Raw genomic sequence first — 27,733 nt, 5'->3', positions numbered from 1 at the left:
TTAAATACCCACTCTCTGCATATTGCTGACATAAACTTCCAGGGGCAGTTGCCTTTGGGAAACTTCTTTTTTTAGCTTCTGTCAGATTTCTAACTTTTTTAGTGCATTCAAATGCCAGCTATGTTCAGACAAAGGCACATTAACACACTTTGCCTGCAGACCAGTTTATGAGTGGTTTGAAGTATCTTTTCTCTTTATGTTGCAGCGATATTGAGTGTCATCGGTGAGCAGAAACACTAATGCAGGAACGACAAGAGGCCCTTTGAAGGCATGATCTGGGTGAGCCTCATTCCTAATGACTCTGGTAAAAGCTCCTTACCACAGTATCAAAACAAGGAGATGAGACGGCACTGAAGTCCAAAGAGAGAGAGTTCCTGAAAGAAACTAGGTGTTTTTGGCAAGCTAGCCAATAAAGAAGAAAATTTATAGGCACGCAAGGTAAAAACATAGCAAATTCATAGACCTCTAAGAGATAAAATCTTAACACTGTGTCAAATTTTCACAAAGTAAATTCTGCATCTTAGCGAGGAACTTGTCAAGTATCTTTCATTGCCCTTGAGTGCTTCTTGAATTGATCCTGGACCAGTCCCAGACGCTCCAGTCCACCCTGACTCTGGTTGCATTCCTTGCCTCCCTGTTCATCACGTTCATCTCTTTTGCAGGACTTTGGATGTGGCTGAATCGTCTCTGCTAAAGGAACATTTTGCAGTAGTCCTTTCCTTGCACAGTTTGTGAAAGCCAAAGGTACAAATTCTCAAAATCAGAAGATACATGGACAGATTAGTATGGGAGTTAGACAAGCTCCATGAAGATGATCGGAGGACTTGATCCTATGAAGACAGGCTGAGAGAGTTGGGGCTGTTCAGCCTGGAGAAGAGAAGGCTCCGGGGTGATCTTATAGCAGCCTTCCAGTACTTAAAGGGTCCTACAGGAAAGCTGGAGAGGGACTTTTTACAAGGATATGTAGGATAGGACAAGGGGCAATGGTTTTAAACTGAAAGAGGGGAGATTTAGATTAGATCTAAGGAAGAAATTTTTTACAATGAGAGTGGTGAAACACTGGAACAGGTTGCCCGGAGAAGTGGATGTCCCATCCCTGGAAGTGTTCAAGGCCAGGTCGGACGAGGTTTTGAGAAACCTGATCTAGTGGAGGCCATCCCTTCTCACGTCAAGGGAGTTGGAACTAAATGATCTTTGAGGTCCTTTCCAGCCCAAACCGTTCTATGATTCTATGACATCTAAAATTACCTTTTATGTACCTGAGAAAATATTTAGGCACCTCTGACTTTTAAATCTTTATTAAAGATGCCATTTCTGAAAGAAATTGTAGCTTGTCTTTTAAAACTACTTGAACTCCATAGATGTCAGGTGTAAATACTACCAGTTGCTGTGGAAGTGAGGTACTATGGCTTAACTGAAAGCTCATTTCCTGGAAGAAACCAGGTGAATATCAGACTAGAACAACTTTCTCCCACTATTGACATGCAGAGAAGTCTACCAGGAGATGTTAATTTGCTTAGCTTCCACTCTAGGGAGTTGTGTGCTGTGGCTTTGCTCAGTTTAATATCTTATCTTTGTAAACTATTATGACTGCATTTGAAACATAAAACATGGAGATTCCAATCTTAATTAGGCAGCTGATGCACTGCAACTGTAAAGGAGAAGATTTTCAGGAAATGAGTATTCCCAAATTGTGCAGTCAAAGATATTTCTTTGTTATACACTGATTAGTCTGCATAGCTGCAGTAGTGTCACTAAATGGTGGGGATTTGGTTGCGGGTCTTGCAATACCTCCAGCCATAGGGCGTGAGAATGTTGAGTTGCATTATGGAAAATGCAACAAAACCAGAACATTTATTTTTGTGGTTGTAGAAAAGCTAAAAACTGTAAAATAAACAGTAGACTCACACTGCAAGCAAGCACCTCCTTTTTTTTCCCCCTTCTCTTTTTTATTTTAATTAATAAAACAATCTAATATTTCTAGGCAATCATGAAAAGTCAAGTGTGTAACATTGCTGCAGGTACCAGCTTGCCCTGACAGCTGAAGACAAATGCAGTTACTCCATCCTAGACATGCATCTGCCCAATTTGCAAATGTAGGCCATTTATTACCCAGCCAGACTTCCAAGAGTTGAGTATGTGGTTAATAATGAGCCCCCAAACTGATTATGCATCTATTTGTGAGCCAAAAATTCTGCCTGTAAAATCATACTTTGAACTGAGGTTCTTTGAAGAGCTGGAGCCTCAAAAGCTGCATCTGGAATTGCATATCGAAAAGGATGATGAAAGGAGAAAAGGTGAAAAGTTTCTTTCTCAGATATGTAACCCTTTAATCAATGTCAATCGTTAATGTGGATGGTTTAAACAAGAGATTGTACAGAAAGTAAACAGTCTAAATGAAACTATTACAATCTATCTATCTATCTATCTATCTATCTATCTATCTATCTATCTCAGAGGTTGGCTCCATATGAGGAAACCTGAATTAGCTTGTGGCTACTTGTATGTGCTTATTTTGGTTAGTGAATTAATTTTACGAAACACTCATATTCCATGTTTTGTCAGAAATATCATCTTTTATTGCAATAGAACCTGCGGTCACATGCATAAATATTGGTGCAATAAAATGTATTTTCATTGATTGTTTCCGGGCAATTGACATAAAATTGCATTTCCCATATGTATTTACCAGTTTCACTTCATCCAGCTAGAACAAGCTGTTGTAAGAAGTAAAACAAAACTGCTATTTAAACATGCACCTTCTCCCTCCCTCCCTCCCTCTCCTGTTATATGGTCAGGTAGGTTAAAATAAAAGCCAAAAAAAAATCTGAAGATAAAATATTGATGTACAACAATTCAAGCTGTATACACAAGGTACTGTTGGGAATAACTATTCCTGAATAGAAAATTCAATGAAAATATAAGATCCAAAAAAATGTTGTACAAGAACAGCAAAGCCAGATTTTCAGAGTCCAAATGGCTTTCTATTGAAATTTCAACTTGGTCAAGTAAATGACAATCTTTCTGGAATAATGAAGTCATATTTACCTTTCACTCCATTCATTTTTGTATCAGTAATATGTATATGCTTCTCAAGGTATTAAGGATCACAAGATTTTGTTTGTATGGAGCTTTAAAGATGGAAAAAGAAAGACATCTTGTCACTACTGGTGTTGTGGCTGAGTTGGTAAATGAAGCCCTGGGTGGAGATGCTGAATCATTTTTCATGAGTGTTTTGGGCTGATCACTCGTGCCCAGCACATCACCTGCACATCAGCTTGTGGTTCTAGGTGCTGGGACACCCAGAGGGATGTTTATGGAGAACTAGAATGAAAATAAACTTTAAATATGCTTTGCAGTATCTTTGCCCACTTGGAAGGCAACAGAGACTCATGTCTTTTGTTACTCATTGCAAACAGAAGTGGAAAATGTTTCATTTTGAAATGGCCATGCAATTAAGATGCCTGGTCTCTAATGACCAGCAAAGAGGACATTGCACAGAATGTATTAATAAAAAACAAGGAAATCCAACCTGTTAGGGACTGACACAATGTAATTAAATTTTACATTTGTTCCTGAAAGGATATTGGCACAAACTGAGCTCATTAATTCTAAATTAAAGCTTTTATTCTGGCCTGCCTACGACAACCCCTTCTACAAAGGGTCTGTTTGCTAGATACCCAGGTGACATTCGCACTTTTATTGCATTACAGAAAAAGACTTGACAGATTCTTATCACTTCAGTACAAATAAAAATTAACATTTGGAATTATGTAACCACCTAATGATGCTTGATTCTTCATGATACTGTTCTCAGTCTTATGGTGTAAATATGTATGACTTTAGAACTTATACCTCATATAGTCCTTAGTATAGAAATTGGCCAAATTCTGTCCACCGTCTACCAGAGGTGGAAAATCTGCCCAAGAACTGTGACTGCAGTGAAACCTGACACAGCAGAATCAAGGGGAATAGATTAATAGTTCATAGTTTAAAGCAGATTTGTACAATGTAGCGAAGCAAAAAAAACCACCTATATGTCCTTTGAGTGTTCTATTTACGTGGGGGTTTTAATCACTGTTATACCAGATCTTTAGCCATAGCTTTCAAACATTTGTGAAAGTTACCATTATGCTTAATGAATATCGGCTAGAAATTGCCAAGACAAGTGATCTGAAGATAACTAAAACACATTAGCAACTGCTATGTTTGTTGCAAGTTGAGCACAAAATAATTTTTCAAAGAAATGACAGCTTCCTCTGCTTCACCTGAGGCATCCAGATTTATAATTAAAGCATGAGATTCAACTGATGAAAACTTAGCTCTTTAGAAGCCATCTGAATATCTAGGTGCTTGTGTTCCCCAGTGTTGGCTCAAGCTATGAATTAAGTGTTATCCTTAATAAGGCATCCATACGACTTGGCTTAAATAATGCTTTAAATTTGAAATAGCTGACCTGGCACTAGTTCTGAGTTACAGCTGTGTTGCTGAGTTTGTTAAACTAGTACCATGCATGACATCTGTGCAGCCACAGTTTCCGTCTGCAACACATCTGCAGCTAATCTAACCATTCCACGCAGTCACACGTCGCTTTGTAACTTCAACTAGGTTAACTGAGGTGGAATAATTGAAGCTAATTGTTGCAGCACAGACAAGCCCTTGGTAGATTTAGAATATTAAGGCATTACAGCACCATGTATTTATGCTAGAGGGCACTCATATCTCATTCTGAGCGGTAATAGAGCTTGGCATTTGTGTAACATACATCTTCAGAGCACGTTGCCAACAGTAACTTTCAAGGAGTGCTGTGAGGTAGGTGTGTACATCAATCCCTATTTTACAGATGAGGAAACTGAGGCAGAAAGGTTAAGGTATTTGACCCAGATCACAGCAGGAGTCAAAGAATGTTTAACATAAGTGTTAAAGGATAACAATGCGATCAAGACAACTTGAAACTCACTCTCCTCAGAAAAGCTAGCTCATGATATATATAGATCCTTACATCTATGTGTGTGTGCAGATTAATCCCGGATGTGGCTTTTTATTCTTTAAACCACAGACCTTGCTTTCTTATTCTAAAACTCTGTGACAAAAATATATCAATTTAATGCTTTAGGAAGAACACATAAAGAGCTGTGTCTCTGTTCCCGGCTCTCCTCTGCAGTGCCTATGTAGTAACAGATCATTCAGTAATAGGCTGAACTTTAGAGACACATGAATCCCATAGGTATCACAGGATAAGGTCAGCTTGATGATTTTTTTCTCTTTTTTTTTCATTTTTCCTACCCAACATCTATTTACTAGCCTTTGAGAGTTTTATTCCTTCATTTCCAACTAAGTATTCAGTGAAGTATTCCAGTGATGTCTGCCCAAGAGGTCACAAGATTCCACCTCCTCCCCTCCACAGTATTAGACATCTCTAAGGACAGAAACCCATCTCAGAAGACAGCTCCTGCCACTGAGAGTTCACAGCTTAGGAGGGAAAAGGTTGAGTAGGAACAAGAAAATGGAAGTGATTTGTCTATGGCAGGAGACAGGCAAAGTTTGTCTTGCAGGAGCTTGCAGCCAGATGTCAAGACTTCTTGTCTAGACACACTTGTCTGAATGACTCCACCAACCTGCATATTTTGTGAGACTCTGAAAATCAATCATTTCATTTCCACAGCACAGCTCAACAAATTCCAGGGCTGTTTCTTAGAATTGTTTCATTTTGCTTCCTATGATAGTTCATACAAACGTGTTTTTTAGAAGAACATTCTCAGAAAGCAGATACCCTGCTATTCAACAAAGATGCATTCCTGAAAAGCTCAACTGTTACATTATAGTGTGGATAGTGAATTTTTCCATGAGAATCAGCATAATGGAGAGATGCATGTAGGGACTTATAGAATATACACCGTTTAAACATAACGAGACAACATCTGTGGCATAAAGGATGGAGAGGTAGGAACAAAATCAATGAGCACTTTTCAGAAGAGATGCTGGCTTTCTAGAATAGATAACCTTTCTGAAGACTCTCAGCTGCTTCAACTGTAAGACTGTACCCTTTATTCCCTGTTTTGTCACCCGTTACCCTTGACTCATTTCATCTTGCCTCACCTGAAGACAATGCTAACAACTGAGAATTAAACTCTTCAGAAAGGGGCAGCAAAAACTACACTGGGATTCAGTCTCACAAGATGAGTTCTTCTGGATAATTGAATGATGTGGAAGATTGCTTCATGTTCAATTCTGCCACTGCATCCCAATGACTGAAGTTGTAATGGAAATATTTCATTGTGAACATTTTTGTTGCCTTTTTCTGAACAGCTGTATTTTCATTATCATCACCATCTTCCTCATATGAAACAAGATCATTTAAGTGTGAGAGGTGACAAAAAAGTGTAATGATGATGGTTGTCTGGTCAGGGTATTGAGAAGATGAGCTGGAGGGCCAACGGACAAGTAGAATATTACCACCTTCACATCACAAATATGAGCTTTCAGAAACCACATTGCTAAGAAATAGGCTTTGATATCACTGCTGGTGCTGTCCAATTGGGAAAACACAGCCATCACCGTAAGTCTTATTTGACCAGTAGCCAAAGACAGTTTTGAATAGTTGCTATCAATGAACAGCTCATAATAAATTTTAACTGTCAAAAATTATGGGAAAATTTAAGTATATTTTTGAGAAAATGGCAATCTGCTTATGGACAATCTGGGCAGACAGGGTACGTTGGATAAAGTATACATTGTGAATCATAGTTGTTCAGATCTTGTTATAGTCTGGAAGTCTCAGGATTTAAAGCAAGCTGAACAACTGACACTCTTGGAGGAATTCAAGTGTGGTTTTATAACATCTGGTTCAACAGACTGAACTGGATCACTCTCACTAGCAATTATGTGTTTCACCAAGCATCTGGAAGCTTCATTGATGTTTATATTTTCCTGCAAGTGAAAGAGAAAGAGAGTTGATTAGTCAATATTAATTGCACCATACTGCATATTTCCTGTGCATAATTAAACTTTTCTCTAGGCAACGTCAAAAGTTTACTTTCCTTAATAAACAGCTTTCAAAAATTGACTGTATTAAATAATGCTTACAGTAGTTTTAAATTAGGTTTATGTATATTATGATTCATATCTCCTTTAAATTATATGCAGAGCTCACTTTAAACTACCCCAAACTCTTGGTGATCTGATTGCTTCAATAAACTAAACAAACAAATGCCAGAGGGATGTTAAAGGCAGATGCCTGAAGTAAAGCTCCAGAGTCTGTATTTCAGTGTTTGAATAACGGTTACTCTGATTTTCAAATTATTAATTATTTATCAGCAATTACAGCCATCCATAGCACTTATTTTTTAAAGCCATTTCAACAGTTTCAGGCAGATTTCTGTACACAATGCTCCCAGTAAAACCTGTGATGAACCAGTTTCATTGAATAAACGCTACAATCTCAAGTTATTCACAAAACAGTAAAAAAGCTCTATATCATTTGGAGTCCTCATTTTTTGTTGAGGTTGACTTACCTCCAATGTACTGCTTTTAGAAGTGCTATACCACCATTGGTTTCATTTGTAAGACAGAAATCCTCACTCAAGGGGTTTAGAACAAAAGGCAAAGCACGCCTTTTTCTACATGTGCCTTACGTCAACGGCACGTTTAACTTGCAGCAACCCTTACTCTGTTTGTAGAATAAGCAAAGCTGAAATAACCTGATCAGTGAGACACAGCTCAGCACAGCATACAAAATAAGCAGTAATACTGAGTAAGGACTTTTATTTTTTTTTCTTGGTGACAGCCACCGACATGTTTGGAATGAAAAGTCAGGCTTTCTGGTATAAAAGACACTCTTCTACTCTAACTACTGGCATTGATTACTTATTTTATATGACAGGAGATAGAAACCTCACTGTAGCTTCAATCTTCTGGGAAATCATATCACACACCCACATACATACATATAGAAATGAATACAAACATATATGTTTATGCATACGCACATACTCCTATTGCTCCATAAAGACTATGTTTTTATTTGCACTCTAAGACTGACCCAGGCTTCCAAGCTGAACCTGGAGCCTGTTGTACTGAGACCATAAACACCCATGTGCACACAGTGCCATAAAGTCTACCTTCAGCAAATGCTCAGCATCATTAATAAAATAACCTTAACATTTAACATGTGAAACTACTTTTTTTTTTTTTTCATGTGCTCGCTGGGGTAGAGTTAATTATCTTCACAGTAGCTAGAATGGGACTATGTTTAGGATTTGTGCTGAAAACAGCATTGATAATACAGGGATGTTTTCAGTATTGCTGAGTAATGTTTACATAGTCAAGGTCTTTTCTGCTCCTTACATCACCCCACCAGCGAGTAGGCTGGGGGTGCACAAGGAGTGGGGAGGGGACACAGCTGGGACAGCTGACCCCAACTGACCAAAGGCATATACCAGACCATATGACGTCATGCTCAGAATTTACAGCTGGGAGAAGAAGAAGGAAGTGGGGGGATGTTCGAAGTGATGGCATTTGTCTTCCCAAGTCACTGTTACATGTGATGGAACCCTGCTTCCCTGGAGATGTCTGAACACCTGCCTGCTGATGAAGTAGTGAATGAATTCCTTGTTTTGCTTTTTTGCGTGTGCGGCTTTTACTTTACCTATTAAACTGTCTTTATCTCAACCCATGAGTTTTCTCACTTTTACTCTTCCAAATCTCTCCCCATCCTGCTATGGGGGAGTGAGCGAGAGGCTGGGTGGGGCTTGGCTGCTGGCTGGGGTTAAACCCCAACAATGTGTATGTTCAAAAAAAGTCAGATGAGATATGTAAGCATGAAATGCAGCTATAAAAGAAAGAAACCAAAGTACACGTGTGTGTGTTTTAGTAGAGATGATACAATTATGTGAAGATCAAAAGCTAACGTAATAGATTCTGTGAGGCTGATTTCTAATCTCCTTGAAATCAACAGCAAAGCTCCACCAGCTCCATTGACCATCTCTTTGCACCACAGTAAAAAGCTCGAATCTGAGGATCTAACTGAAAATGTTAATTAGTGCCAAGATTTCACAGGTTTCTTCAGCTACACAAGTGAACTTAAGTGTTTGAAATTTGACCTGTAAGGAATATCTGTTGGTTGTAAGAAACTAAATCTTTAGACAAGTCATTTACATACTAACCCCTAGAAAGTAATACAGAGCCAGGAATCAGCTCTATACTGAGATGTTAAAACGTTACTGCATCACATGGCTCTCAGACCAGACAAGCAAATTCCTCAAGTATGCACCAAACGTCTTTTTCAGAACACTGTGAAATTTTATTAGAAAAAGTAGACAATGAAAAATATATCTCAATACTGCTTGGAAAGCTGAAGATAAAAGATATTGCTAAGTACAAAAATACACACATGCAAAAATCTCTTGCATTTTGTTTTTCTTTGTTAATGGACTGATAAGCATTTCATTTACCCATGTGCTGCTTCTCTCTTGGGATAGCAGCATGTGTTTTTTCAATAATGTCTCAGCGACCGTTTGCGATTATGCCCAAACTGATTAATGTTCAGATGTGTTAACAGAAACCCTCTTTGTCAGAGGCTCGAGATCAGCATTTTAGAAGAGCGGGAAAGCAGGAAGGAACCCAAGCCCACAAAAGCATAAAATGCATATAGGTGGACATCCCTTACACCCACACGTGATGGGTGGAAGTTCGTGTGACAGATTTGAGCTTAAAAATTCAGAAGGAAAAAAAAAAAATGCTGTTTTGCTCCAGATAGAACTCAACCCAAAGCAAAACTGGATTATTAAACCTCTTTTTAAAGCTCTAGCTTTTTTGGAGGAAGAAAGCCAAATCTGAAGATTCAAGTACTATTTTGACATAAAAAGTCAAAATATTTAATTTTGGCAATACAGAAATTAAAAGCTTCTCTTTTTCTGCATTGCTCTTTCTACTTTTCAACGAAATCATTTACAAAATATGACCCATATTCCCATACTATTTGTTAATTGAATTTTCGATTGAATTTGCTGTTTCCATGGTAGGTATCTGCCCAGATCTATTGAATATCTGTGAAGTCAGATTAGATACAACTGCAGATGATCACTAGCTAGAGTAGATGATCACTGTAGGTCCCAACTGGAAATATTCTAAATATTCTATTCTAGATCATCCCTTACTCTGGCTATTCCACCTGAAAAGGCTTCTGCTTTCAGTCCATGCTCACTTTCCTCTCTGCCAGGGTACCAACCCTTCACATGCACCTGCTGAAGTCTATGTGACCAAGCTCTTACTTCTTCAAGCAAAATATGCTGGTTTGCAAGGGTCCACCACTTAAAACATTTGCACCCATGTAAATAAATCCTGCCTTTTGTTCTGTATGAGAAGAAATGAATAAAAATCCCTGTCTCTACAGTTTGTTGTGTGAGAAAGGTATTTTCTTATCCTGAACATTTATATGAACCGTCTAAGCTATGTGGATGAAAATTTCTGCCAAGGCACAAGGGCAGTAAGAGAGGAAGGGTGACGCCAGCAGACTGCACAGCTGGTTTTGAGCTTGTGTTTAGCTCCAGCCTTCTCCCATTGTTCAGATGACAACTGGTCCATGGTACAGATGAGAAGTAACACATCAAGTCACTCTCTGCAAGGAGCCTGTGCTCATGCCAACAAAGCAACTCCTGCTGTCTCAGCTTTACGCCTTGACTGCTTCCTCTCTGATGCAACTGCTGCCTTTCATTACAATCCTGGTCCTACAGTGTCTACTCTGTGTCCTAGGTCTGTGGATCAGACATTGCTGTATTCTAGTCTGTCTAATGAAATATTGATTTCTGCACCTCTCCTCCTACGGTGTGTTTTGCAAGAAAAAAAAAATAAAATCAATATTCCGCTGGGCAGCAAAGCAGCTGCAGAGAGTAGAAGGTGATCTGCTATACAAACACAGACAGTCAGAGACCTGGTAATTTTAGAGAGCAGGAGGTGTTGAAAGGCAATCTAGGGAGGGATAGAGAAAAAGGAGCAGGTGAAAATCCACCTAACAATTACAAAGAAACAAGCAATCATGCGTAAGACTGGACAGAGAGAAATAATCTCAGACACTCTAGTGTAGTGAAACATAGAAACAGCTCCGATCATGCCTAAAAATAAAATTCATTATGTTTCAAAAAAATAAAGAAAATATAGATGAAACAACAGGGTGAAACAATGTCCTTCAGTGGGTCTCTATGTTGAAATGTCTTAACTGTCATCTCCTTTATGGATTTTGTTCTACACAAAACACCACAAGAATTGTGATGATTGCTGTTGTTCAGACTTCTTTTCTTCCTTCTTGCCTTGCCTTTCTTTGCTTGCCTTGCCCTGCCTTGTCCTGCCTTGTGTCTCCTCTTCCTTTCCTCTCTTCTCTCCTCTTCTCTTTTTGTTTTTACTAACTTCTTTTCATGTTCTAAGCAAATTCTTTAGGTCATACTGAGGGGCCTACTCTGCCTCCTTGATGGAGCCACTTCTGCACATCAAGATGTTCAGGGGTTTTCTAGTCCTTGACATGGTGCTAGATGCACCTGCAGTGCTGTAACTTGTTTTCCAGCCTCCTCTGAGGTCCTTTTTACCTTCACAGTTCTCCAAACACTGAGGAAGGTCTGTTTACCTACACTACTGTTAAGACTGCTATTTTTCAGCGCTGCATCTTTGATGCATTTATTTTCACACCATCTCTCTGAGGTAGGGAAGTGCTGCTACGGCCATTTATCAAACAGAGGAAGAGCAGAGCCCCAAACAGAGGAAACTGCAGGAAACCTGGGCCAGCACAGGGTGCTTAGTTGGAAAGTGGGAGATGGCACAGTTTGAAGTCTTCCCATGATAAAGTAGGAATGCAACACCTTTCTTCCCCAAGGCTTGTGAGAGAATTTTTACTGCAAGACCAAAAAGGTGGGATCTCACCCATATTATGATGCCTTTGTTGCTCTCAGCCCCTCTTCCTGCTTTTGCTCTACTTCTCACATTGACATTCTAATTTAGCATGCTAGCTTTTATGAAACCTTTTCCTGGGCATCTCTCCTTGCCCTGTTCCTGTCCCATTTCTGTGACTGTTGTGCCTCGGTAACCCCCAGCACCTGAAAGATGCTATCGAAGTCAGTGATACAAGAACTAAGCTGTGAATCCAGCCCTAAGTGACTTACCCTACATCAACCTGCCAATGTCTGCCAGAGCACGGACCCGAACCCAGCTTTTGTGGCAATGTCTGGCTACTTGAGTCGATCTTTCTCGTGAACACATCGAGAAGGAATGCAAAAGTGAAAATCAGCATATGCTACTCTTTATTGTGTTACCAAACAAAACAGGGCAAAGAAAATAACTCTGAGCAATCTTTGAAAGCCAGGAAGGAACACTGGAAGAGACAAATCAAATTACAGTTTGCCTTGCAGATTGATCTCCTTCGAATGTGTCTTTTCACAGGGCAGTTTTGTGGAGAGGGTAGAAACTCGGGGCAGGGAAGGAGAGTTGCATGATTTAAAACCTTTGAACCTATTGCTATGAGAAACAGTGATGTAGTCTTTAATGCAACAGTCAACTGAAGGGAAAATAAATACTTTATTGGATGTGTCTCAAAGCAGCACACAAGCTCAGCAAGCTTCTTTGCATTCTGGGTTGCTTTATCTGTCATCTCTAATGCAGATGCAGAACATTAACATTTAGAGCATTCCATCTTAATATACAAAATAAATCCCCTCAGACTAGACTGGCTCTTAGCTCTTTACAGAAGAAAAAAGGCCTTTGCTGGTTTTATGGGCCTGTCTCACTTCCAAGAGAAACTTTTTTTCTTTGCCATGCAGATATCTTAGATTTGTCTGTCTGGTTGTTTTCTGGTATAAAACTTCTCCTTTTCTACTTTTGGCTAGTTTCTATCTCTGACTGAATCTGATGCTTCTGAGTATTACCCTGAAGGTCAGGCTGGAGAACAACATGTATGCAAGAATAGCTACCCAACGCGGGCACTTGGGGAGGTCTAAGTGAGCACTGCTTAGAGACGTGACCTTAGGCTCTACTACTGGAGTTGAAGGAAATAGATTTCCCTTAAGCAAACATTTACAAATTCTGAAATATTCAGGTATTAGATAGGAACCTAGTGAGAATCATATAGTTTCCACATTTTATTTCTACAATGTACTAAAACCCAGGAGCATAGATATGACTTTCAGCATGTTTTAACCTGCAGTCCCCCAGAGCAAGCAATCTGAGAGAACGGCTCCACACTGCTCGCTTAGCAGAGCTCCCTTGGAAACCGCTGGCAGCAGAGCCTTATTAAGATGTTTTGCCATACTGTTGTGGTTGTGTTTCTAGGAAAACACAACCACACAAGTGAAAAGCCATCTGGATGCATGAACATGAAATTCATGGATGTGAAGTGCTGTGACTGCAACCCTGAGAACCAGAGAATTTCTGTAATTGAATTCTAAGAGCTGGTTGGATATTCTGCAACAAAATTGTTGGACTAAATGACCTCCAGGGGTCCATTCTGACCTCAAAAATTCTGTGATTCTGTGAATTTCCAGCTTTTGGCCAGCACTAAATAACATATTTCATAAAAGTGATCCAGAGAGTTATAGGACAGAATCTACTACCTGTAGGATGATCTGAAGCAATTCCTCTTCTTTTAGTTATGGGAAACAAATTCTGCAGAGGATTCTGCATGGAATGACTGTGTATCTGAACTGAAAGCTTCTGCCTTAGGTGTCAACTTCATTTCTTGGTCTATGGCAGAAGCTGAAATATTTTCTAAGGCTCTGTGCAGTGAGATTGGTTAGATATTTTTTCGAGTGAATTAAAAAGAGAATGTAGAGAGCTACAAATCCCTAACTGCGTCTGGCAGTCTCAAATGGATTGCTTTGGTTTCAGTTACCAGATCAGCAGATTAGCTGTAGTCTGTCAGGTTAATTCAAATAGATGCCCAAGCCTTGTTTGTCTTCATGGAAATCGAAACCACATATCCTGTTCTTCTGCAAGTCTACTGCATAGCTTGCTTTTTTTCACTTTCCTAATAATTGTCCAGTCAGAAGAACTGAAAAATTTGTGATTTAAACGAGGGCTATTAGAGTTTGGTTTATTCACAGAGCTCACTAGTAAGATGAGCAGAACTGCTGTCCTTGCTTTATGGAAGAAGAGGCTGGATCAGGGGAGAGAGTGACTTTCTGAAGGTCACCCAGCAGATCAGTGGTGAAGAGGACTCCTGACTCCTAGTCCATCATTTGGGTACTGTGACAGACTCTGTGAGCTGCCTGTCAGACAGAAGCTGGAGAAAGGACACGTTATTTTCCGTGTTTCCCAGAGGAGGAAAGATTCTATAACTCTTTTCTGGTCCAAATACGATGTGCCCAAATAGCCTAGAGGCTCAGTCTCCAGGCCACAATGGTCAGACAAGGAGCTATGTGCTTAGCCTAGTTTGGTAAGGATCTGAAAAGCACGGCTACCAGCCCTTCTGGGCAGTTTGGACAAAAAGTAAATGTCTTTTTTTTTGCCTAGTACTGTATTGCTGACAGCAGAATTACAGCAGGGAGAAGAGGAACTCAGGCATAATCACAGCACAGCTATGGTCAGTAGTAAGGTATTTCAAGTTATTTCTGAAATAAGTATTTTCAAGCACATTTAGTTTTGCCTGACTTGTCTGTTTTGATGCACAAGATCCATTTTCATTATAAAGCGATAATAAGCTTGACACTGCTGCTTTTCTAATCCAAGTTAAAAACTCATCTCTTTGAACTAGAAATGGTGGTGAAAACAGTTTCAAGGCTTGGAAATGTGAATGGAGCTCTCAGCTACTCTGGTCACATGCTGGATAATTACATGTGTGACAGGAAGGAGAAATTTCCTTCTTTTAAAAAAATGTATCTTTCACAACAGTTTTGGTCACGAAATTTAGTAAAGAATTTGCTATTAAGGGTTACTTTGCCACTACCTAGGGATGATCCTTTCAGACTGCAATCCATATGAACAAACTAAATATGCATATATAAAAAAGACCAGGCTCTCCACTAAATATATGGCAATATGTGTAAATTACTTACAAATATACTGCAGTCTGCTTTTGCCCAACAAGGCTCTTCTTACATGGCAAACTATCAGAACAAATTCTTCTGTCTTGGTGGGGAGTATAAGATTGGAACAGGCTGAGTATTTCCTTTAGATTAATGTAAGAATCAAAACTGATACACGAGAATGCATTAGGTGGTTCTAATCTTTTATATTGATGTTGTTAACTTAAGAAAAACAGCACCAGGGAATAATGCAGTGATGTTTTGTGGTGTAATCTGCCAGTGCTACAGACAAAAATTTCAAACCATTGACAGCTTGAAATATGGTAGGTACATATACATAATGCTACTGTCTGCAAGGCAACCAGAACTAAAAGATGTATTTTTATAAATAATCACCTTTGTTTTTCCAAAATGCATAAATCATATTCAGTTTGCTCTGAAGGCTATAACATTTCCAAGCACGTCTCCAGAAAACCTCTGGAGATCTAATTATTCCTGGATACCATAAAAAAAGAGTTATTGCTTATTTGAACTGCTAAAACTGCTAGCTGCAATATGATGACTTCTCTGTCAGTGTTATTCTGTTTCAGAAAAGAGTTTCTATTCTCTATAGCAAACACAGCCAGGTTTTTATTTTCCCCAGACCTGAGTTCAATTATTTAATATGTCCTAGGCTGAAAGAATATCAGATATGTGTAACATCCAATATTTTAAAACAACAGTAATAGTAACTTTTGTTCAGAAAAAAATGCATAGGTTTTAGTTCAGAACAAGTGGGGAAATTATTCTAATCTAACTTAGCCTAAATGTTGTGATTCGACTATCTTTAGTGGAGTTACTCTTCTTTGCATCATTTACAAGTCAGAACCTTTCAATTCTGGGTGCAAATCAGGCGTGAGGATTGCAGAATAACAGATCGTAGCCTTTAGTCTATAGCAGCAAAGAACAGTGTGATAACAGAATCCTGTGTCCTCAGCTCTCGCTGGTCCCTTCACAGTGGCTTTTGAAGATAAGTCTTGTCATAGCTGGATTTCTTTCTGTTCCTACATGATGGCACTGGTAACCTGAGGACTGCTTGTGTTTTTGAGCTAAATAAGAAGAATCTAGATATTTCCTTTGTTTAAAATAACTCAAAATCTTATTTCTATGTGGCTTAGAAAAACTCAGAAAACTTTTCCTCTTTTGTGACTTTTTAAAGTTTAAATGTTCTTTGTATCTCCACAGTTCTGCTTAAGACTGGCTCCATCATCATGATAAAGCCCCTGTGACCTTTGAAACTGTTTGTACATTCATTCTCTGCCATGACCTGCAATGGCCCTTGGAACAATAAATGTGATTGTTCTTTTCAAGAGGTGGACAGGTGCTTGCTGGGGACTGATGTGTGGAATTCATGGTACAGATTCCTTTCTCATAGGCCAAAGAGCGATGACCAGCTACATGACTTTGCTAATCCAAACCTAGAAACCATGGCCCTCTATCCTTTAAACAATGATCCATCTTGTTCCCTCTCTTTCTCTTTGAAAGTCTTTTAGAAACAGACATTTTAAAACAGTCTGTTATTCATTTCTCTCCATGTGATTTTTGTGGGGGTTTTGCCCTCAGGCCTCAGTTTTTAGCAAATTAGTTCTTATCCTCAGGAAATGTAGACTCACGTACATGTCTGAAATGAAGAAAAAGTAATTCTGAAGAAAACAGCCATATACAGTGTTACACATCACTGGTGAACTGGATCCCAAATGCTCACAACCAGATATTTAATGTTATTTGTGGTCTGAAAAATAGTTAGGAACCTAACAGAATATTGGAAAGGGCCAAAATAGGCAATCCTTACACAAATAATAATAGTTTGTCCTGTAATGAACCTCCAACTCTCAACATATTCTACTGACAGCTGCCAATCCAAATGCTTCACTCTCTGGGTTTTCTTTTTGTTTTCTTTTCTTTCTGAAACAATTAGCTTTCTGCCATAATTATCATGAAGAAGTTAATGTAAGAGATCTTGACCTCTTTCTTAAAGCAGGACTAGACAGTGCCCATAGTAAAATTTAGATTATCCTAGAGAAGAACACAGGATTCTTGTGGCCTCATCCAGCACAAATCAGCAGAGGACCACAGACCTGATTTCAAACCATGTCCTGCACATGCAGGAATGGGAATTACCCTGTTTGTAGAGCAAGATAATTTACACAATGACCTAGATCAAAATGTCTCCTTAAAAATGGTATTTTGAAGAAACAGTGACTAGTTTTGAGACCCATTCAGTAGGAAAGCAAAGATACTGACCACAAAGACATAGAATCATAGAATTATTGAGTAGTTTGGGTTGGAAGGGACCTTTTGAGTTCATATAGTCCAACCCCCTGCAAGGAGCAGGGCCTTCTTCAACTAGATCAGGTTGCTCAAAGCCCCATTCAGCCTGACCCTGAAAGTTTCCAGGCACGGGGCATCTACCACCTCTCTTGCCAACCTATTCCAGTGTTTCATCACCCTCATTGTAAAAAATTTCTTCCTTATATTTAGTCTCAGTCTACCCTCTTTCAGTTTAAAACCATTACCCCTTGTCCTATCACAACAGGCCTTTCTAAAAGGTTGGTCCCCATCTTTCTTATAGCCCCCTTTAAGTAGTGAAAGGCTGCAGTCTCAGCCCAGATTTCTTGCAGTGCTAGAGACAGCCTAGGACATGCTGCTAGTCACCTGCTGTTACTGCTGCTGATTACAAGTGAGACTTCTTTGAAATATTAATGCTTAAGGAAGGAGTCAAAACCAGAAAAGTAAAATATAAGTATACAGTCCAAATGTTCTTAAGGAACTTTCATAAAATGCTCAAAAGAAATTAAAAGATTGAATGTAGTATTTTGTCTTTCAGTCTCCTAACAGTCTAGGTCAGACCAGAGCCAAACTGTTTACATCCAAATGTTCCCCAGAATTGTTAATGATGACACCAGCTTTCATAATCAGAAAATACAATAAGCACAATATCCACTGAATTGTTGTGTTCAAATCAATATTTCACATGCCAGCTCTCCAAATCTTGCATGCAGTGAGATTGTCTGAGAAATCCCAAACTGATATACAGAACCACTGTACCTTGGGCCTTTATACTCTCAAAGCCCCAGTGCCCTTTCTGATTTTTATCTCCATTTCTCATACGCATCCCAGAAATCTGTACCAGGCAAGGAATCAAACCTCCGAGCAGCATATTTGGCAATTTGACCACTGATATTTCATTCCTCCCCAGATATGTGACTTTTTTGAAGAGGTTTTAGAGAATGAGAACTTATAACAGTAAGCATCGCACAAGCGCTACAACAGACTCTTTTTTTTCTGGAATCTAACACAGTAAAACTATCATCTCCAACCAGCATTTCTCAGGCCAAGTGGTTATATAAATATTTAGAGATAGTATTCACAGTTAAGAATTATGATAAATACTCTCATATTATTCATAAGGGGTAGCTTTGCCAAAGGTCATCATCCTGCCCAGGCTATTAAACAGTAAGTTTTTGACCATTTATCTACTTTATTGATGGTCTATCATATCCAAGCAGTTGCATTTTAGAATGTTGCATATAAATTTGCTTTGCAATACAAGACCTAAAAGAAGTAGAAGTGTATTAATTTCAAATTCACCTTTGAAAAATTCAACTATTTCAACCAAGAGAGGAGCTTTACAAGGTACACATTTCAATCGAGGGAACTATTGTGGGAAGTAATTTCTCTGTACTCGGAGAAACATTTAAGAAGAAACGGAAACATTACCTTGGCTGATGTCTCAAACCAGCCCACGAAACCATTCTCTTTGCAGAACTGATCCATCTTGATGCCGTTGTTCATAAGAACATCTATTCCCTGGTCGCATTTGTTTGCTAAGAGGACTGTCGGCACAGGTTTGCCGTTTGGAAGAACCAACTTAGAGTCCAAATCCTCTTTCCATTTTTTCACTGCTTCAAACGTCGCAGGTCTTGTAACATCAAAGACAATAAATGCCCCCATGGCCTCTCTGTAATACACCCTGGTCATGTTTCCAAATCTTTCCTGACCTGTGATGAAGAAAGTAGAAGGGGAAAAAAGACATCACCTTGTAAAAATCACTGCCTCCAGTCTAGGTCAGTATTTCATATAGCAGATTTTCCAAGACAACATTACCGAAGATAGAACTTCATTTTGCAAGTATCTGGAAAGCTGCTCTCTGCCTAAATAATGATAAATACCATGCTCGACTAATTTGTATGAAAATGGAAGAGAGTATAGCATGAAACGGGAATTTTTGAAGCAAACATCCAAGGAAATTTAATAAATTTATGTCAAGCTTGAACTTCAGTGTACAGTCTTATTAAGATGCCAGATTTCTAGGTCTACAGAAAGTACCATAGACTAGGTCTTGGCGCATGTTATAGAATTTAAACAGGAGTTGCAGAAAATCTAGGTACCAGATTGGAAGCTCCTTGATACTATGGTTTTTTTTTTGGAAAACATCTAACACAACTGATCTGCTTATGCATGAAGAGGATCCTGCATATTCTCATGCAAGTGACAATAATCAACGGTAACACAGATAAGATCTGAAGCCATACCAGGCATTAGACTCATTATGAATTTGTTTTTACTGGCAAGCTAAAACATAGAGGTGAGAAAGGCGAATTTAAATTTTCCTCAAATATGGAAAGTGTTCTAAGAAATAGCACAGCAGTAGCAATATGAAGAGCTGCATTGCTCCAGTGAAAAGATCTGGGAGAAGACGTTTCACACTAGATCTGTTCAGGAGCTTTATGGTTTTATTTGCTGAATTCAAAGTGTTTTCTGGGAAGGCGTTCACAGCATTTTTGTGAGCTAACAATGTATTATTATATTCAAACATGGACATTTGTAAATATCTATCAATTTATATGATTAACTGTAAAAATTAACACAATGATGTCAGAATGCGTTATGTTGATCAGCTGTGGTTTTGTTAGTATATATGCTGTTCTCAGGGAACTTTGAAAAAATGTTTCCAAGAATGGAAATAAATTATACAGAATTTTTCTTGAAGTGAAAAAACAGAATTTCCATTGATGTCTATTGCTGAGCTGTGATTCGGAAAAGAAGAATAGAAATTCCTGAAACATCTCACAACAGCAGTCTTTAAGCATGAAAACTCTTTTATTTAACCATATGCTTCCATAGCTGAGAATAGGTACTACGAAAATAGACAACATTCAATAGAAACCTGTTCCTAGCCTTATTTTCTCAGTACGGGTAATTTTGATTAGGTCAGGAAAACAAGAAGATTGGCAGTCTGCCTCTGACCCTAGGAAGGTTACCCGTGGAGGTTTTATCTGATGGAAATTGTGCTGTCAAATGTAAGGCTAGGTTGAGAACTGAAGAGTGCTGATTACTGGGCTTCTAGACCATGCAGTTTCATTTAATGGAAATAGCACTGAATGCACTTCTGGGGTCAACACCATCTGTTTATGATGTTTAGCTTTGGTTTTATGCACTAGCTGTTGCAGCAAGGAGAAAATCATTCACATGCTACAGAAAACAAAAGCGGATGCCTGTCTTCTCCAAATTTATGTCAGATTTTTTTTACCTTAAACAAACACTGCGTCTCATTGATAAAGCAAGATAAAGAAATACATAATTTCTGGGGAATATGAGGTCATACTGAAAATTTCTTATGACTATGCTTTATTAAAATGTCTTATGATTCCTATCAGTGGGCTAATCAGATGAATGGCTAAGTCATGTGCTATTCAATAATCTCCTTGTTGAACATTTTTTTTTTCATCTGCAAGAAGGTGCCTTCAAACAAAATTCAAGTTCAGATTAGAAGCAGCAGTGAGGCAAGCAGTGACATATACAATTAGGTATTGATGCATATTGTATTTCAGTGATAATTTATGCTTCTCATGAAAAGTTCTTGAGATACTTGCACTGTAGATGAGATGTAAATGATGTAAGAAAGCTAAACTGGGGCCTCACACATATTTATTGGGACACAGATCTGTAAGATGTGTTCAAGGCCAGGTTGGATGAGGCTTTGGACAACCTGGTGTAGTGGAGGGTGTCGCTGCCCGTGGCAGGGGGTTTGGAACTAGATGATCTTTGAGGTCCCTTCCAACCCTAACCATTCCATGATTCTATATGATTCTAAGATAGGTGAGATGTGTTGTCACAGAACATGAACTAAATTATTAATTAGCAGCATAAAACCATTCATCACCAATAGTCCAAGTTATCAGAGGAGTAAAAGGCTCTTATGATATGACCTTCTGGATAGTAGTGGCCCACAAAGTTCTGACAGATGGCATGACACCGATTGGTCCTCCTACTTCCAGCTGCTTTTGCAGATACCTAGGTTTTTCACAGCACAGAAAAGCCACCGTGTTTGTAAAAGCAGCTTTATGTAGGACAGAGCTCACCAATTTCCATTATCAATCACTTCGAAGAAAGAAAAACAATGGAGCTGCTGGCTGAATAAAGTGCCTAAACCCTTTTTGAAGCGGTCTTTTTCCCCCTCAGCTGCAATTAATATATGAACATACTTGGCATAAAGACATTATGCAACTTTGAACAGAAAAAGAGGTGGTTTGCAAACCGCAGACTTTTAGGTTTGTTATTTGCACAATGGCTTTACTTTTATTTAGTTTACATTTTGAAAAAATTGATCTCTGGTGTTTACATTGTGCTTGGAGAGATAAATATTGTGTCTGAGGATCCAGGACTCTTTTTTTTCCAAAGATTCTCTCTCACGTGAACAAATACCTATCTTAATAGATGAGCTTCCTAAAACTTTCTCATTTAGCAGAATTATTCGTGAAAATAGGCAATGTTTGATGTATGAAAGCTGTCAGAATCTGGTCTTAGGTTTTCAGCAACACAATGGTTTAGGCAGTAATTAGGCTAGAAAATAGATCAACCATTAGGTATTCAGCAGTATCTCACAGGCAGCCTTGAACATTAGAATCTGCTTTACTGCAAGAAGAGGGACTGGGGAAGGTGGGCTTTGCTTTTCATTGGAAGGGTCAGAAACTTGAGAAATGTTTGTTGAGCAGGCTCATTGTACTTTACTGCATTCCTTACAAGGCCACTGGCATCTGGCATCAAACCCCACGAGTTTGATGGCCTTTGCCCACTGAGATGGTGCTTTGCATTGGGATTCATCAGCCCTAACTTGGGTTCTAAAAAATTAACTGTGTGTATCTAAGATTAGGATCCCTTTGTAGTCAGAGACAGAGAAGAGATATCTAGAGGGCATCTTCTCAGACATTTAAGAGTGGTCACATAAGCTTCATTAAGGAGGTATTTCACCTCTACCATCAACCCCCTGGCAAGCTCAAGGTGAGTAGTTTATACTCACTTTGAAGTGAATCCAATAAGACCAAGGTACCAAAGCAACATAATTTCCATTAAAGGGAAGGACTCCCTGTCTGAATGGCACCTGCCTGCATTTTTATCCTAATCTCAGTGGCACCTCTACAGCAGCAAAAGGTATCATTTCATGGGCTTAAAACAATCAGCAGCTGAATCTTCATAGTTTATGAAAATGCACCCCACATAAATTTGCTAACATGACTTGCACAGAAATCTACAATTTCCATTAACCACTATAATCTCTGATAAAGTTACAAAAACTAGTGATAAAATGCTAAAACTCAGATAATTTCCACCATCTCACCCACAGTATCTAAAATACAGTACAACATAAAAATTGATTAAAACTGCCTAATGCCCTGTTTTACAGTGGGTTTTACTTTTTACCACCATCCCTCATCCTATGAGACAAAAGCTTCTGGGAACCACGGTGCTTTATAGAGGGCCTTTAGCCAACACTGAGACACTGGATATTGTGGAGAAGATTTAAACATTTTTCACCTTTCACTTCAAAATAATTTTCAGAACTTTCACCCTTGAATTCAAGCCATTGTCTTTATGGATTGAAACTTAAGGCAGCCTTGAGATGGTGTTCATCACCCCAGCATGTGGGAAAGCAGGCTGTCAGCAGGATGGGGCCCACGGATCCCACCACAAACCTATACTGAAATAAAACCATCACAGTGAGGGACTTATTCATGTTTGCAGAACAGTAATTTCAAGGTAACTTAGCCTAGAAATCACCATGACTATCTTATTTATGCATATGCACTGCAGTGCTTAGCAGCCACTAAAATCCTAAACCACTGCCGATGTGCTGTGCCTGGCATTAGTAAACAGTTCACTTATTCCTTCTGGAGCATAATAGTCTTAAAAACTTTACAACTACTGAGGGATTTGCCTATATCTGTGCAAAGACTGCTGTTTCTGAAGGTGAAGGTTGCAGGGAAAGGAAATGAAACTGTTCTTCCTCTGCTGGTGTTGTGTGGATGTCTCCAATACATCGGACCAGATGTTTATGAGATGAGATCCAGCCTTGCAAAACAAAACCAAGATATTTTCAGTAGCAATGAATAATCCAGCCCACACGTACGCAGCAGGAGGGATAACGGTGATGCTGACACGGCTGTGAAAAACGAGCAGGGGAGGGGGAAGGCTCTGAAGTGCTGCTCTCTGCCCTCCCCTGAGCTCACAGGGCTGCTCCCTGCAGTAAATCTGCAGCTGAAACCAATCTACAGAGAAATCTCAGGGTTGTGTGGACACCAAACACGGACAGCAGCACGGTGAGCAGCCTGGCAGAGAAATGAAGAGCAAATACAACCAGATCTGCCGACTGAATAGTTGGTTTCTTCAAAAGCAGTCCCAGCCTGCATCTGCAGGACCACCCACACCACAGCAGCCCTGTTCCAGATATGATTAAGGGTTTCTTTTATAGCTTCCCTTCTAACAACCTATTAATGAATTTAAAGGATACTGAGACAGAGGCAGCAGAAAAGATGAGGAAACCAACAGAAATTGACTGAGGAGCGAGATTTAAAGATGTATCACACAGCAGTAAAGGTGATGGCACGTTTCAAGAGGGACAGGGACACCAAAAGTGAGAATATGGGATATTCAGTGAAATAAAATGGAACTGTTGGGAGGAAATTAAAGATAAGGAGAATTTTACCGTGTATATCTCCTCCCACACAAAACAGTGAATATTCAGTCACTTGAAACTTTAGGCACTTCACTGGATCAGACATAAATTCACAGAGTTTAAAGCCAGTGTGTTGTTACAGATATCATAAAACCGTAAACCATGAAATTTTGTCCAATTATTCCTGTTTAACACCCATAGCTTCAGGAATACATTACCTGTTAAAAAATCCCAAGTCTTAATGTAATAATATGTGATGCAGAATCTACCTTATCCCTGAATTATTTTTTCTAATGCTAGTTATCCTTATTGTTCAGCATTTATCTCTCATCTAAATAAATGCAGTTTTAGCATTTAGCTATTAGATCTTATTACAGTTTTGTTTACCAAATTAAAGAATACAGGAAAAATATGTTACAAAAATATAAACTACATTTAACTATGAAATTAGATGTCACCAGATGAACCAAATCTGCTTTCTCTTCTTATGTCTATAAGGGTAAACAAGGTCAAACTACTTGGTCCTATCATGGCTGGAGTATGTCACTCCTCCCATGAAGTCACCATGTATGTAAATCCTACTAATAATGTAGATAAGCTTGACACTAGATTTATTCAAGATTTTTGAGAAAATAATTTCTAGGCTGTTAAACAATTTACTGCTCACTCGGCGCAAGGATGAGTACACATTACACTTAGTAGTAAGTTCACTGCTGTATAACGAAATGGGAGGAGAGGATGTAAGAACTAAAATGATACCTGATGTATATATACATAAACACACACACATATATACATATATATTCATATATTGATACATTTGCATCATTTGATGCAATTCAAGATGTCCTAAATGCTAAGCCAACATTATTCAGCTTGATTAGAGACTGAAATTTATTGCTTTACCCCCAAAGCCAAACATAACCTAATAACAGAGATTCTGCCAAAAGAGAGAGGATGTTCTGAGAAAAGATATTTTATTTTCCTCCCTCTTATCCTCACATTGTTGTGTTTTTCCAAGTGGTGATATATGACCAGCTATAGCCGGGCTAAAACACTTCCATTCCCTCTGTATTTCCAATCAGTTTTACTTTACTTTCTTTTTTCAACAACTTTTTTTCTTGCCAGCCTTATTTGTGATAACTCCTATGCCAGCACCACCCTGATCTGAATTCAGCATGCTGCTCACAGAACGTATTTTCTATGTACAGCCATCAACAGCTAAAGCTCCTTACGCAGAAGTTATTAAAACTGAGACAACAACTGCTTTTACTACTGGCCGCTGTCTTGACCTTCACAGAGATGCTTTGAATTGAGCAATTCATATGAAATTTAGTACTATGCTGTAATTCTCTCTGTCATGTGTGATAACTCAGAAAGCATGCTAGTCATTCAGCACTACAACTGGGTGTAATTGCTTCTGCAGCCTGACTGAAAGCTACATCATATGATCCACCAGCACATGATTAGTAGTGTAATAAATCTCTGAAACAAGGCAGGCAAAATACATTCTTGAAGTCCCGAGGCATTCAGAATTTGCTATTAAATGCTTGTTCTCATACAGAAAAGTTTTGCTGGATGTGTGTGTATTTATTGCTATAGTTCGTCACCGGTGAGCAATAAAAACAACACTTTCCCTATTATTCCAACTTTTAGTAAAGAAAACTGAGCATATATGTATATAATATCACAAACCCAGAAGACTATACTGATGTTTAAAACAGCTGAGGTTATGTATGTTTGCATAAAGCGGTGTTGTTGCATAAGTTTTAGTACCTTGGTGCCAAATTCAGAGCTCAGACATGAAGCAGCTAAGTGTAGAAGAAAGGCACTCCCTCCACCGGTAAGAATGTCAAGAATTTTCTCATTTCACTAGTTTTACTCGGTGTTGTTCCAGACCAGATCACTGAACCCACAGCTCAGGCCACAAGCTGGCACGGTTGCCTAACAGCTGATATAACGTTCACTTCTATTCTTTACTTCACAAACGTAACTTCTTAATTTAATTGAGTTTTAAAAATGCCCTCTTTTTTTTTTTGCTGCAAACTATTGTGTTGTAGCTGTACTTGGAATTGTATGTACACCAAATGAAAAATGGTTACTTATAGCATACGAAATATGCCATCAAGATAAACTTTTATGTTATAGACTGAATCAAAAATGATTGATTCCTAGTAAGGGGGGAGGCAAAAAAATAGTTGTGGGTTTAATTAGAAGTCAAATATAAAAACTCCAAAGCACTGACAGCAACAATGTCAAATTCTGTATTTTTTAATTATGTAAGTATGCGAGGATACCTGGACTTTGTTATTCTTTTTCTCCCTGCACAGAGTAAATTATCTTTTTTTTGCTTGAAATTGGAATAAGGACAAGTAAACATGAGTAAATACATTTTTAACAAACAGGATTATTGCCAAATAGAAACACTTCTCTTTTCAAAGCATACCAGAAGTTGTTTACATTTCGTTGGGCTGAAAGAAGGAAGGTAGGAGAGAGAGGATGGAAAGGAAGAAGGAAGGTATTTTGATAAAGTAACTCAGTGATACTTTTCCCTTATTTTTTTAAACTATAAAAATAATTTTAACCAACTTACTGAATCCCTCAACTCTTCCACCAAATTAAATAGATGTAACAGGAAATTCTTGTTACTCTCCTCCCATCACAGAGATCTGATAGTCTAATGAGGGAAGCTGAACAGCAGCAGCTGCAGGGGAAGAATTGGGGCATTAGGAGAGAGGTGCCCATGTCTTTGCACGTGGCCAAGGGCTTGGGACAAAAATCAGGGCAGGTTTCACTCTGACACTCCTTGTTTGGGGGTCTGCTGGCTTTAGGGAAACTCCAAAATTTCAATCTGCCCTTAAAGTTTTCTCTTCTCAACCTCCTCTCCCTCACCACACAGGCACTGATAGTTTCCGACTTAAAGATTAGCACCAACGAATTTGGGTCTGTATTTTGTATTGTCTCTGGATGAGTTACGGAGCAAAGGGTTCTCCTCTGTACTCACCCGCAATATCCCAGAGCTGCAGCCGCACCACCGTCTCAGCATCCCAGCTCAGCACCTTCAAGGCAAAGTCCACCCCGATGGTGGCCCGGTAGTGGGGGGAGAAGTTCTGGTGGACATAGCGTTTGATGATGCTGGTTTTGCCCACTCCCAGGTCCCCGATCACCAGCAGCTTGTAGAGGTGCTCCTTCTGGATCTGCTTCTGCATCTTTCCTGTGGCTGCAGCTGCTCCCTGCGAGCTGATTGCATGCTCTGCCCCAGGAATCCTGCCAGCCCCAGGGGGAGAGAGGGAGTGAGGAACCGGGGAGGGAAGGAGAGAAGGTAGGTGGAGGCTCTTTCCCTTTGTACGGAAGCAGGATCACCGGGTCCAGCAGGCAGCCCTGCTGAGAGGTGAAGTAAGCAAAGGATCGGGGGAAGAAAGTCTCCCAGAAAGTTTTGTGCGTATGTCTGTAAAGGTCAGCACGAGGTGTGTCTGGGATTAGTCCAGCTACTAAAGACTTTGCAGGAAAATTCATGCGACAGTGCCGTTCCCGACTTCGCTCCTCGCTGGAAGGACAGTGTTTCTGTTGTGCACGGGTTTTACATACTTTTTTTAAATCACTGTCTTCTTGGTGATGATTTATCACTTTATGCTTGTTTCCAGACATCTTTAAAATGCCAGTCACTGCAAAACAAGCAGAAATCTCCTTTCAGAGGTTTCACGCTTCCATTAAAGTGCAAAAATTAAACCAGTGT

General features: G+C 39.2%; 1 protein-coding gene across 1 annotated transcript; it reads right to left on the bottom strand.

Moving 5' to 3' along the window:
* Positions 1–6,777: 6,777 nt before the first annotated feature.
* On the bottom strand, positions 6,778–27,206 carry RAB38 (RAB38, member RAS oncogene family). The gene is made up of 3 exons (XM_009982482.2): positions 27,002–27,206; positions 18,762–19,042; positions 6,778–6,930 (listed from the first exon to the last, which is right to left on the bottom strand). Exons 1-3 carry the CDS (start codon positions 27,204–27,206, stop codon positions 6,778–6,780), a joined length of 639 nt encoding a protein of 212 aa, XP_009980784.1.
* Between the last annotated feature and the right edge of the window lie 527 nt (positions 27,207–27,733).

Source organism: Tauraco erythrolophus, chromosome 1, assembly GCF_009769465.1.
Source record: "Tauraco erythrolophus isolate bTauEry1 chromosome 1, bTauEry1.pri, whole genome shotgun sequence".
NCBI lineage: Eukaryota > Metazoa > Chordata > Aves > Musophagiformes > Musophagidae > Tauraco > Tauraco erythrolophus.
The sequence above is the reverse complement of the archived record's forward strand: the minus strand, read 5'-3'. Positions and strand labels throughout refer to the sequence as shown.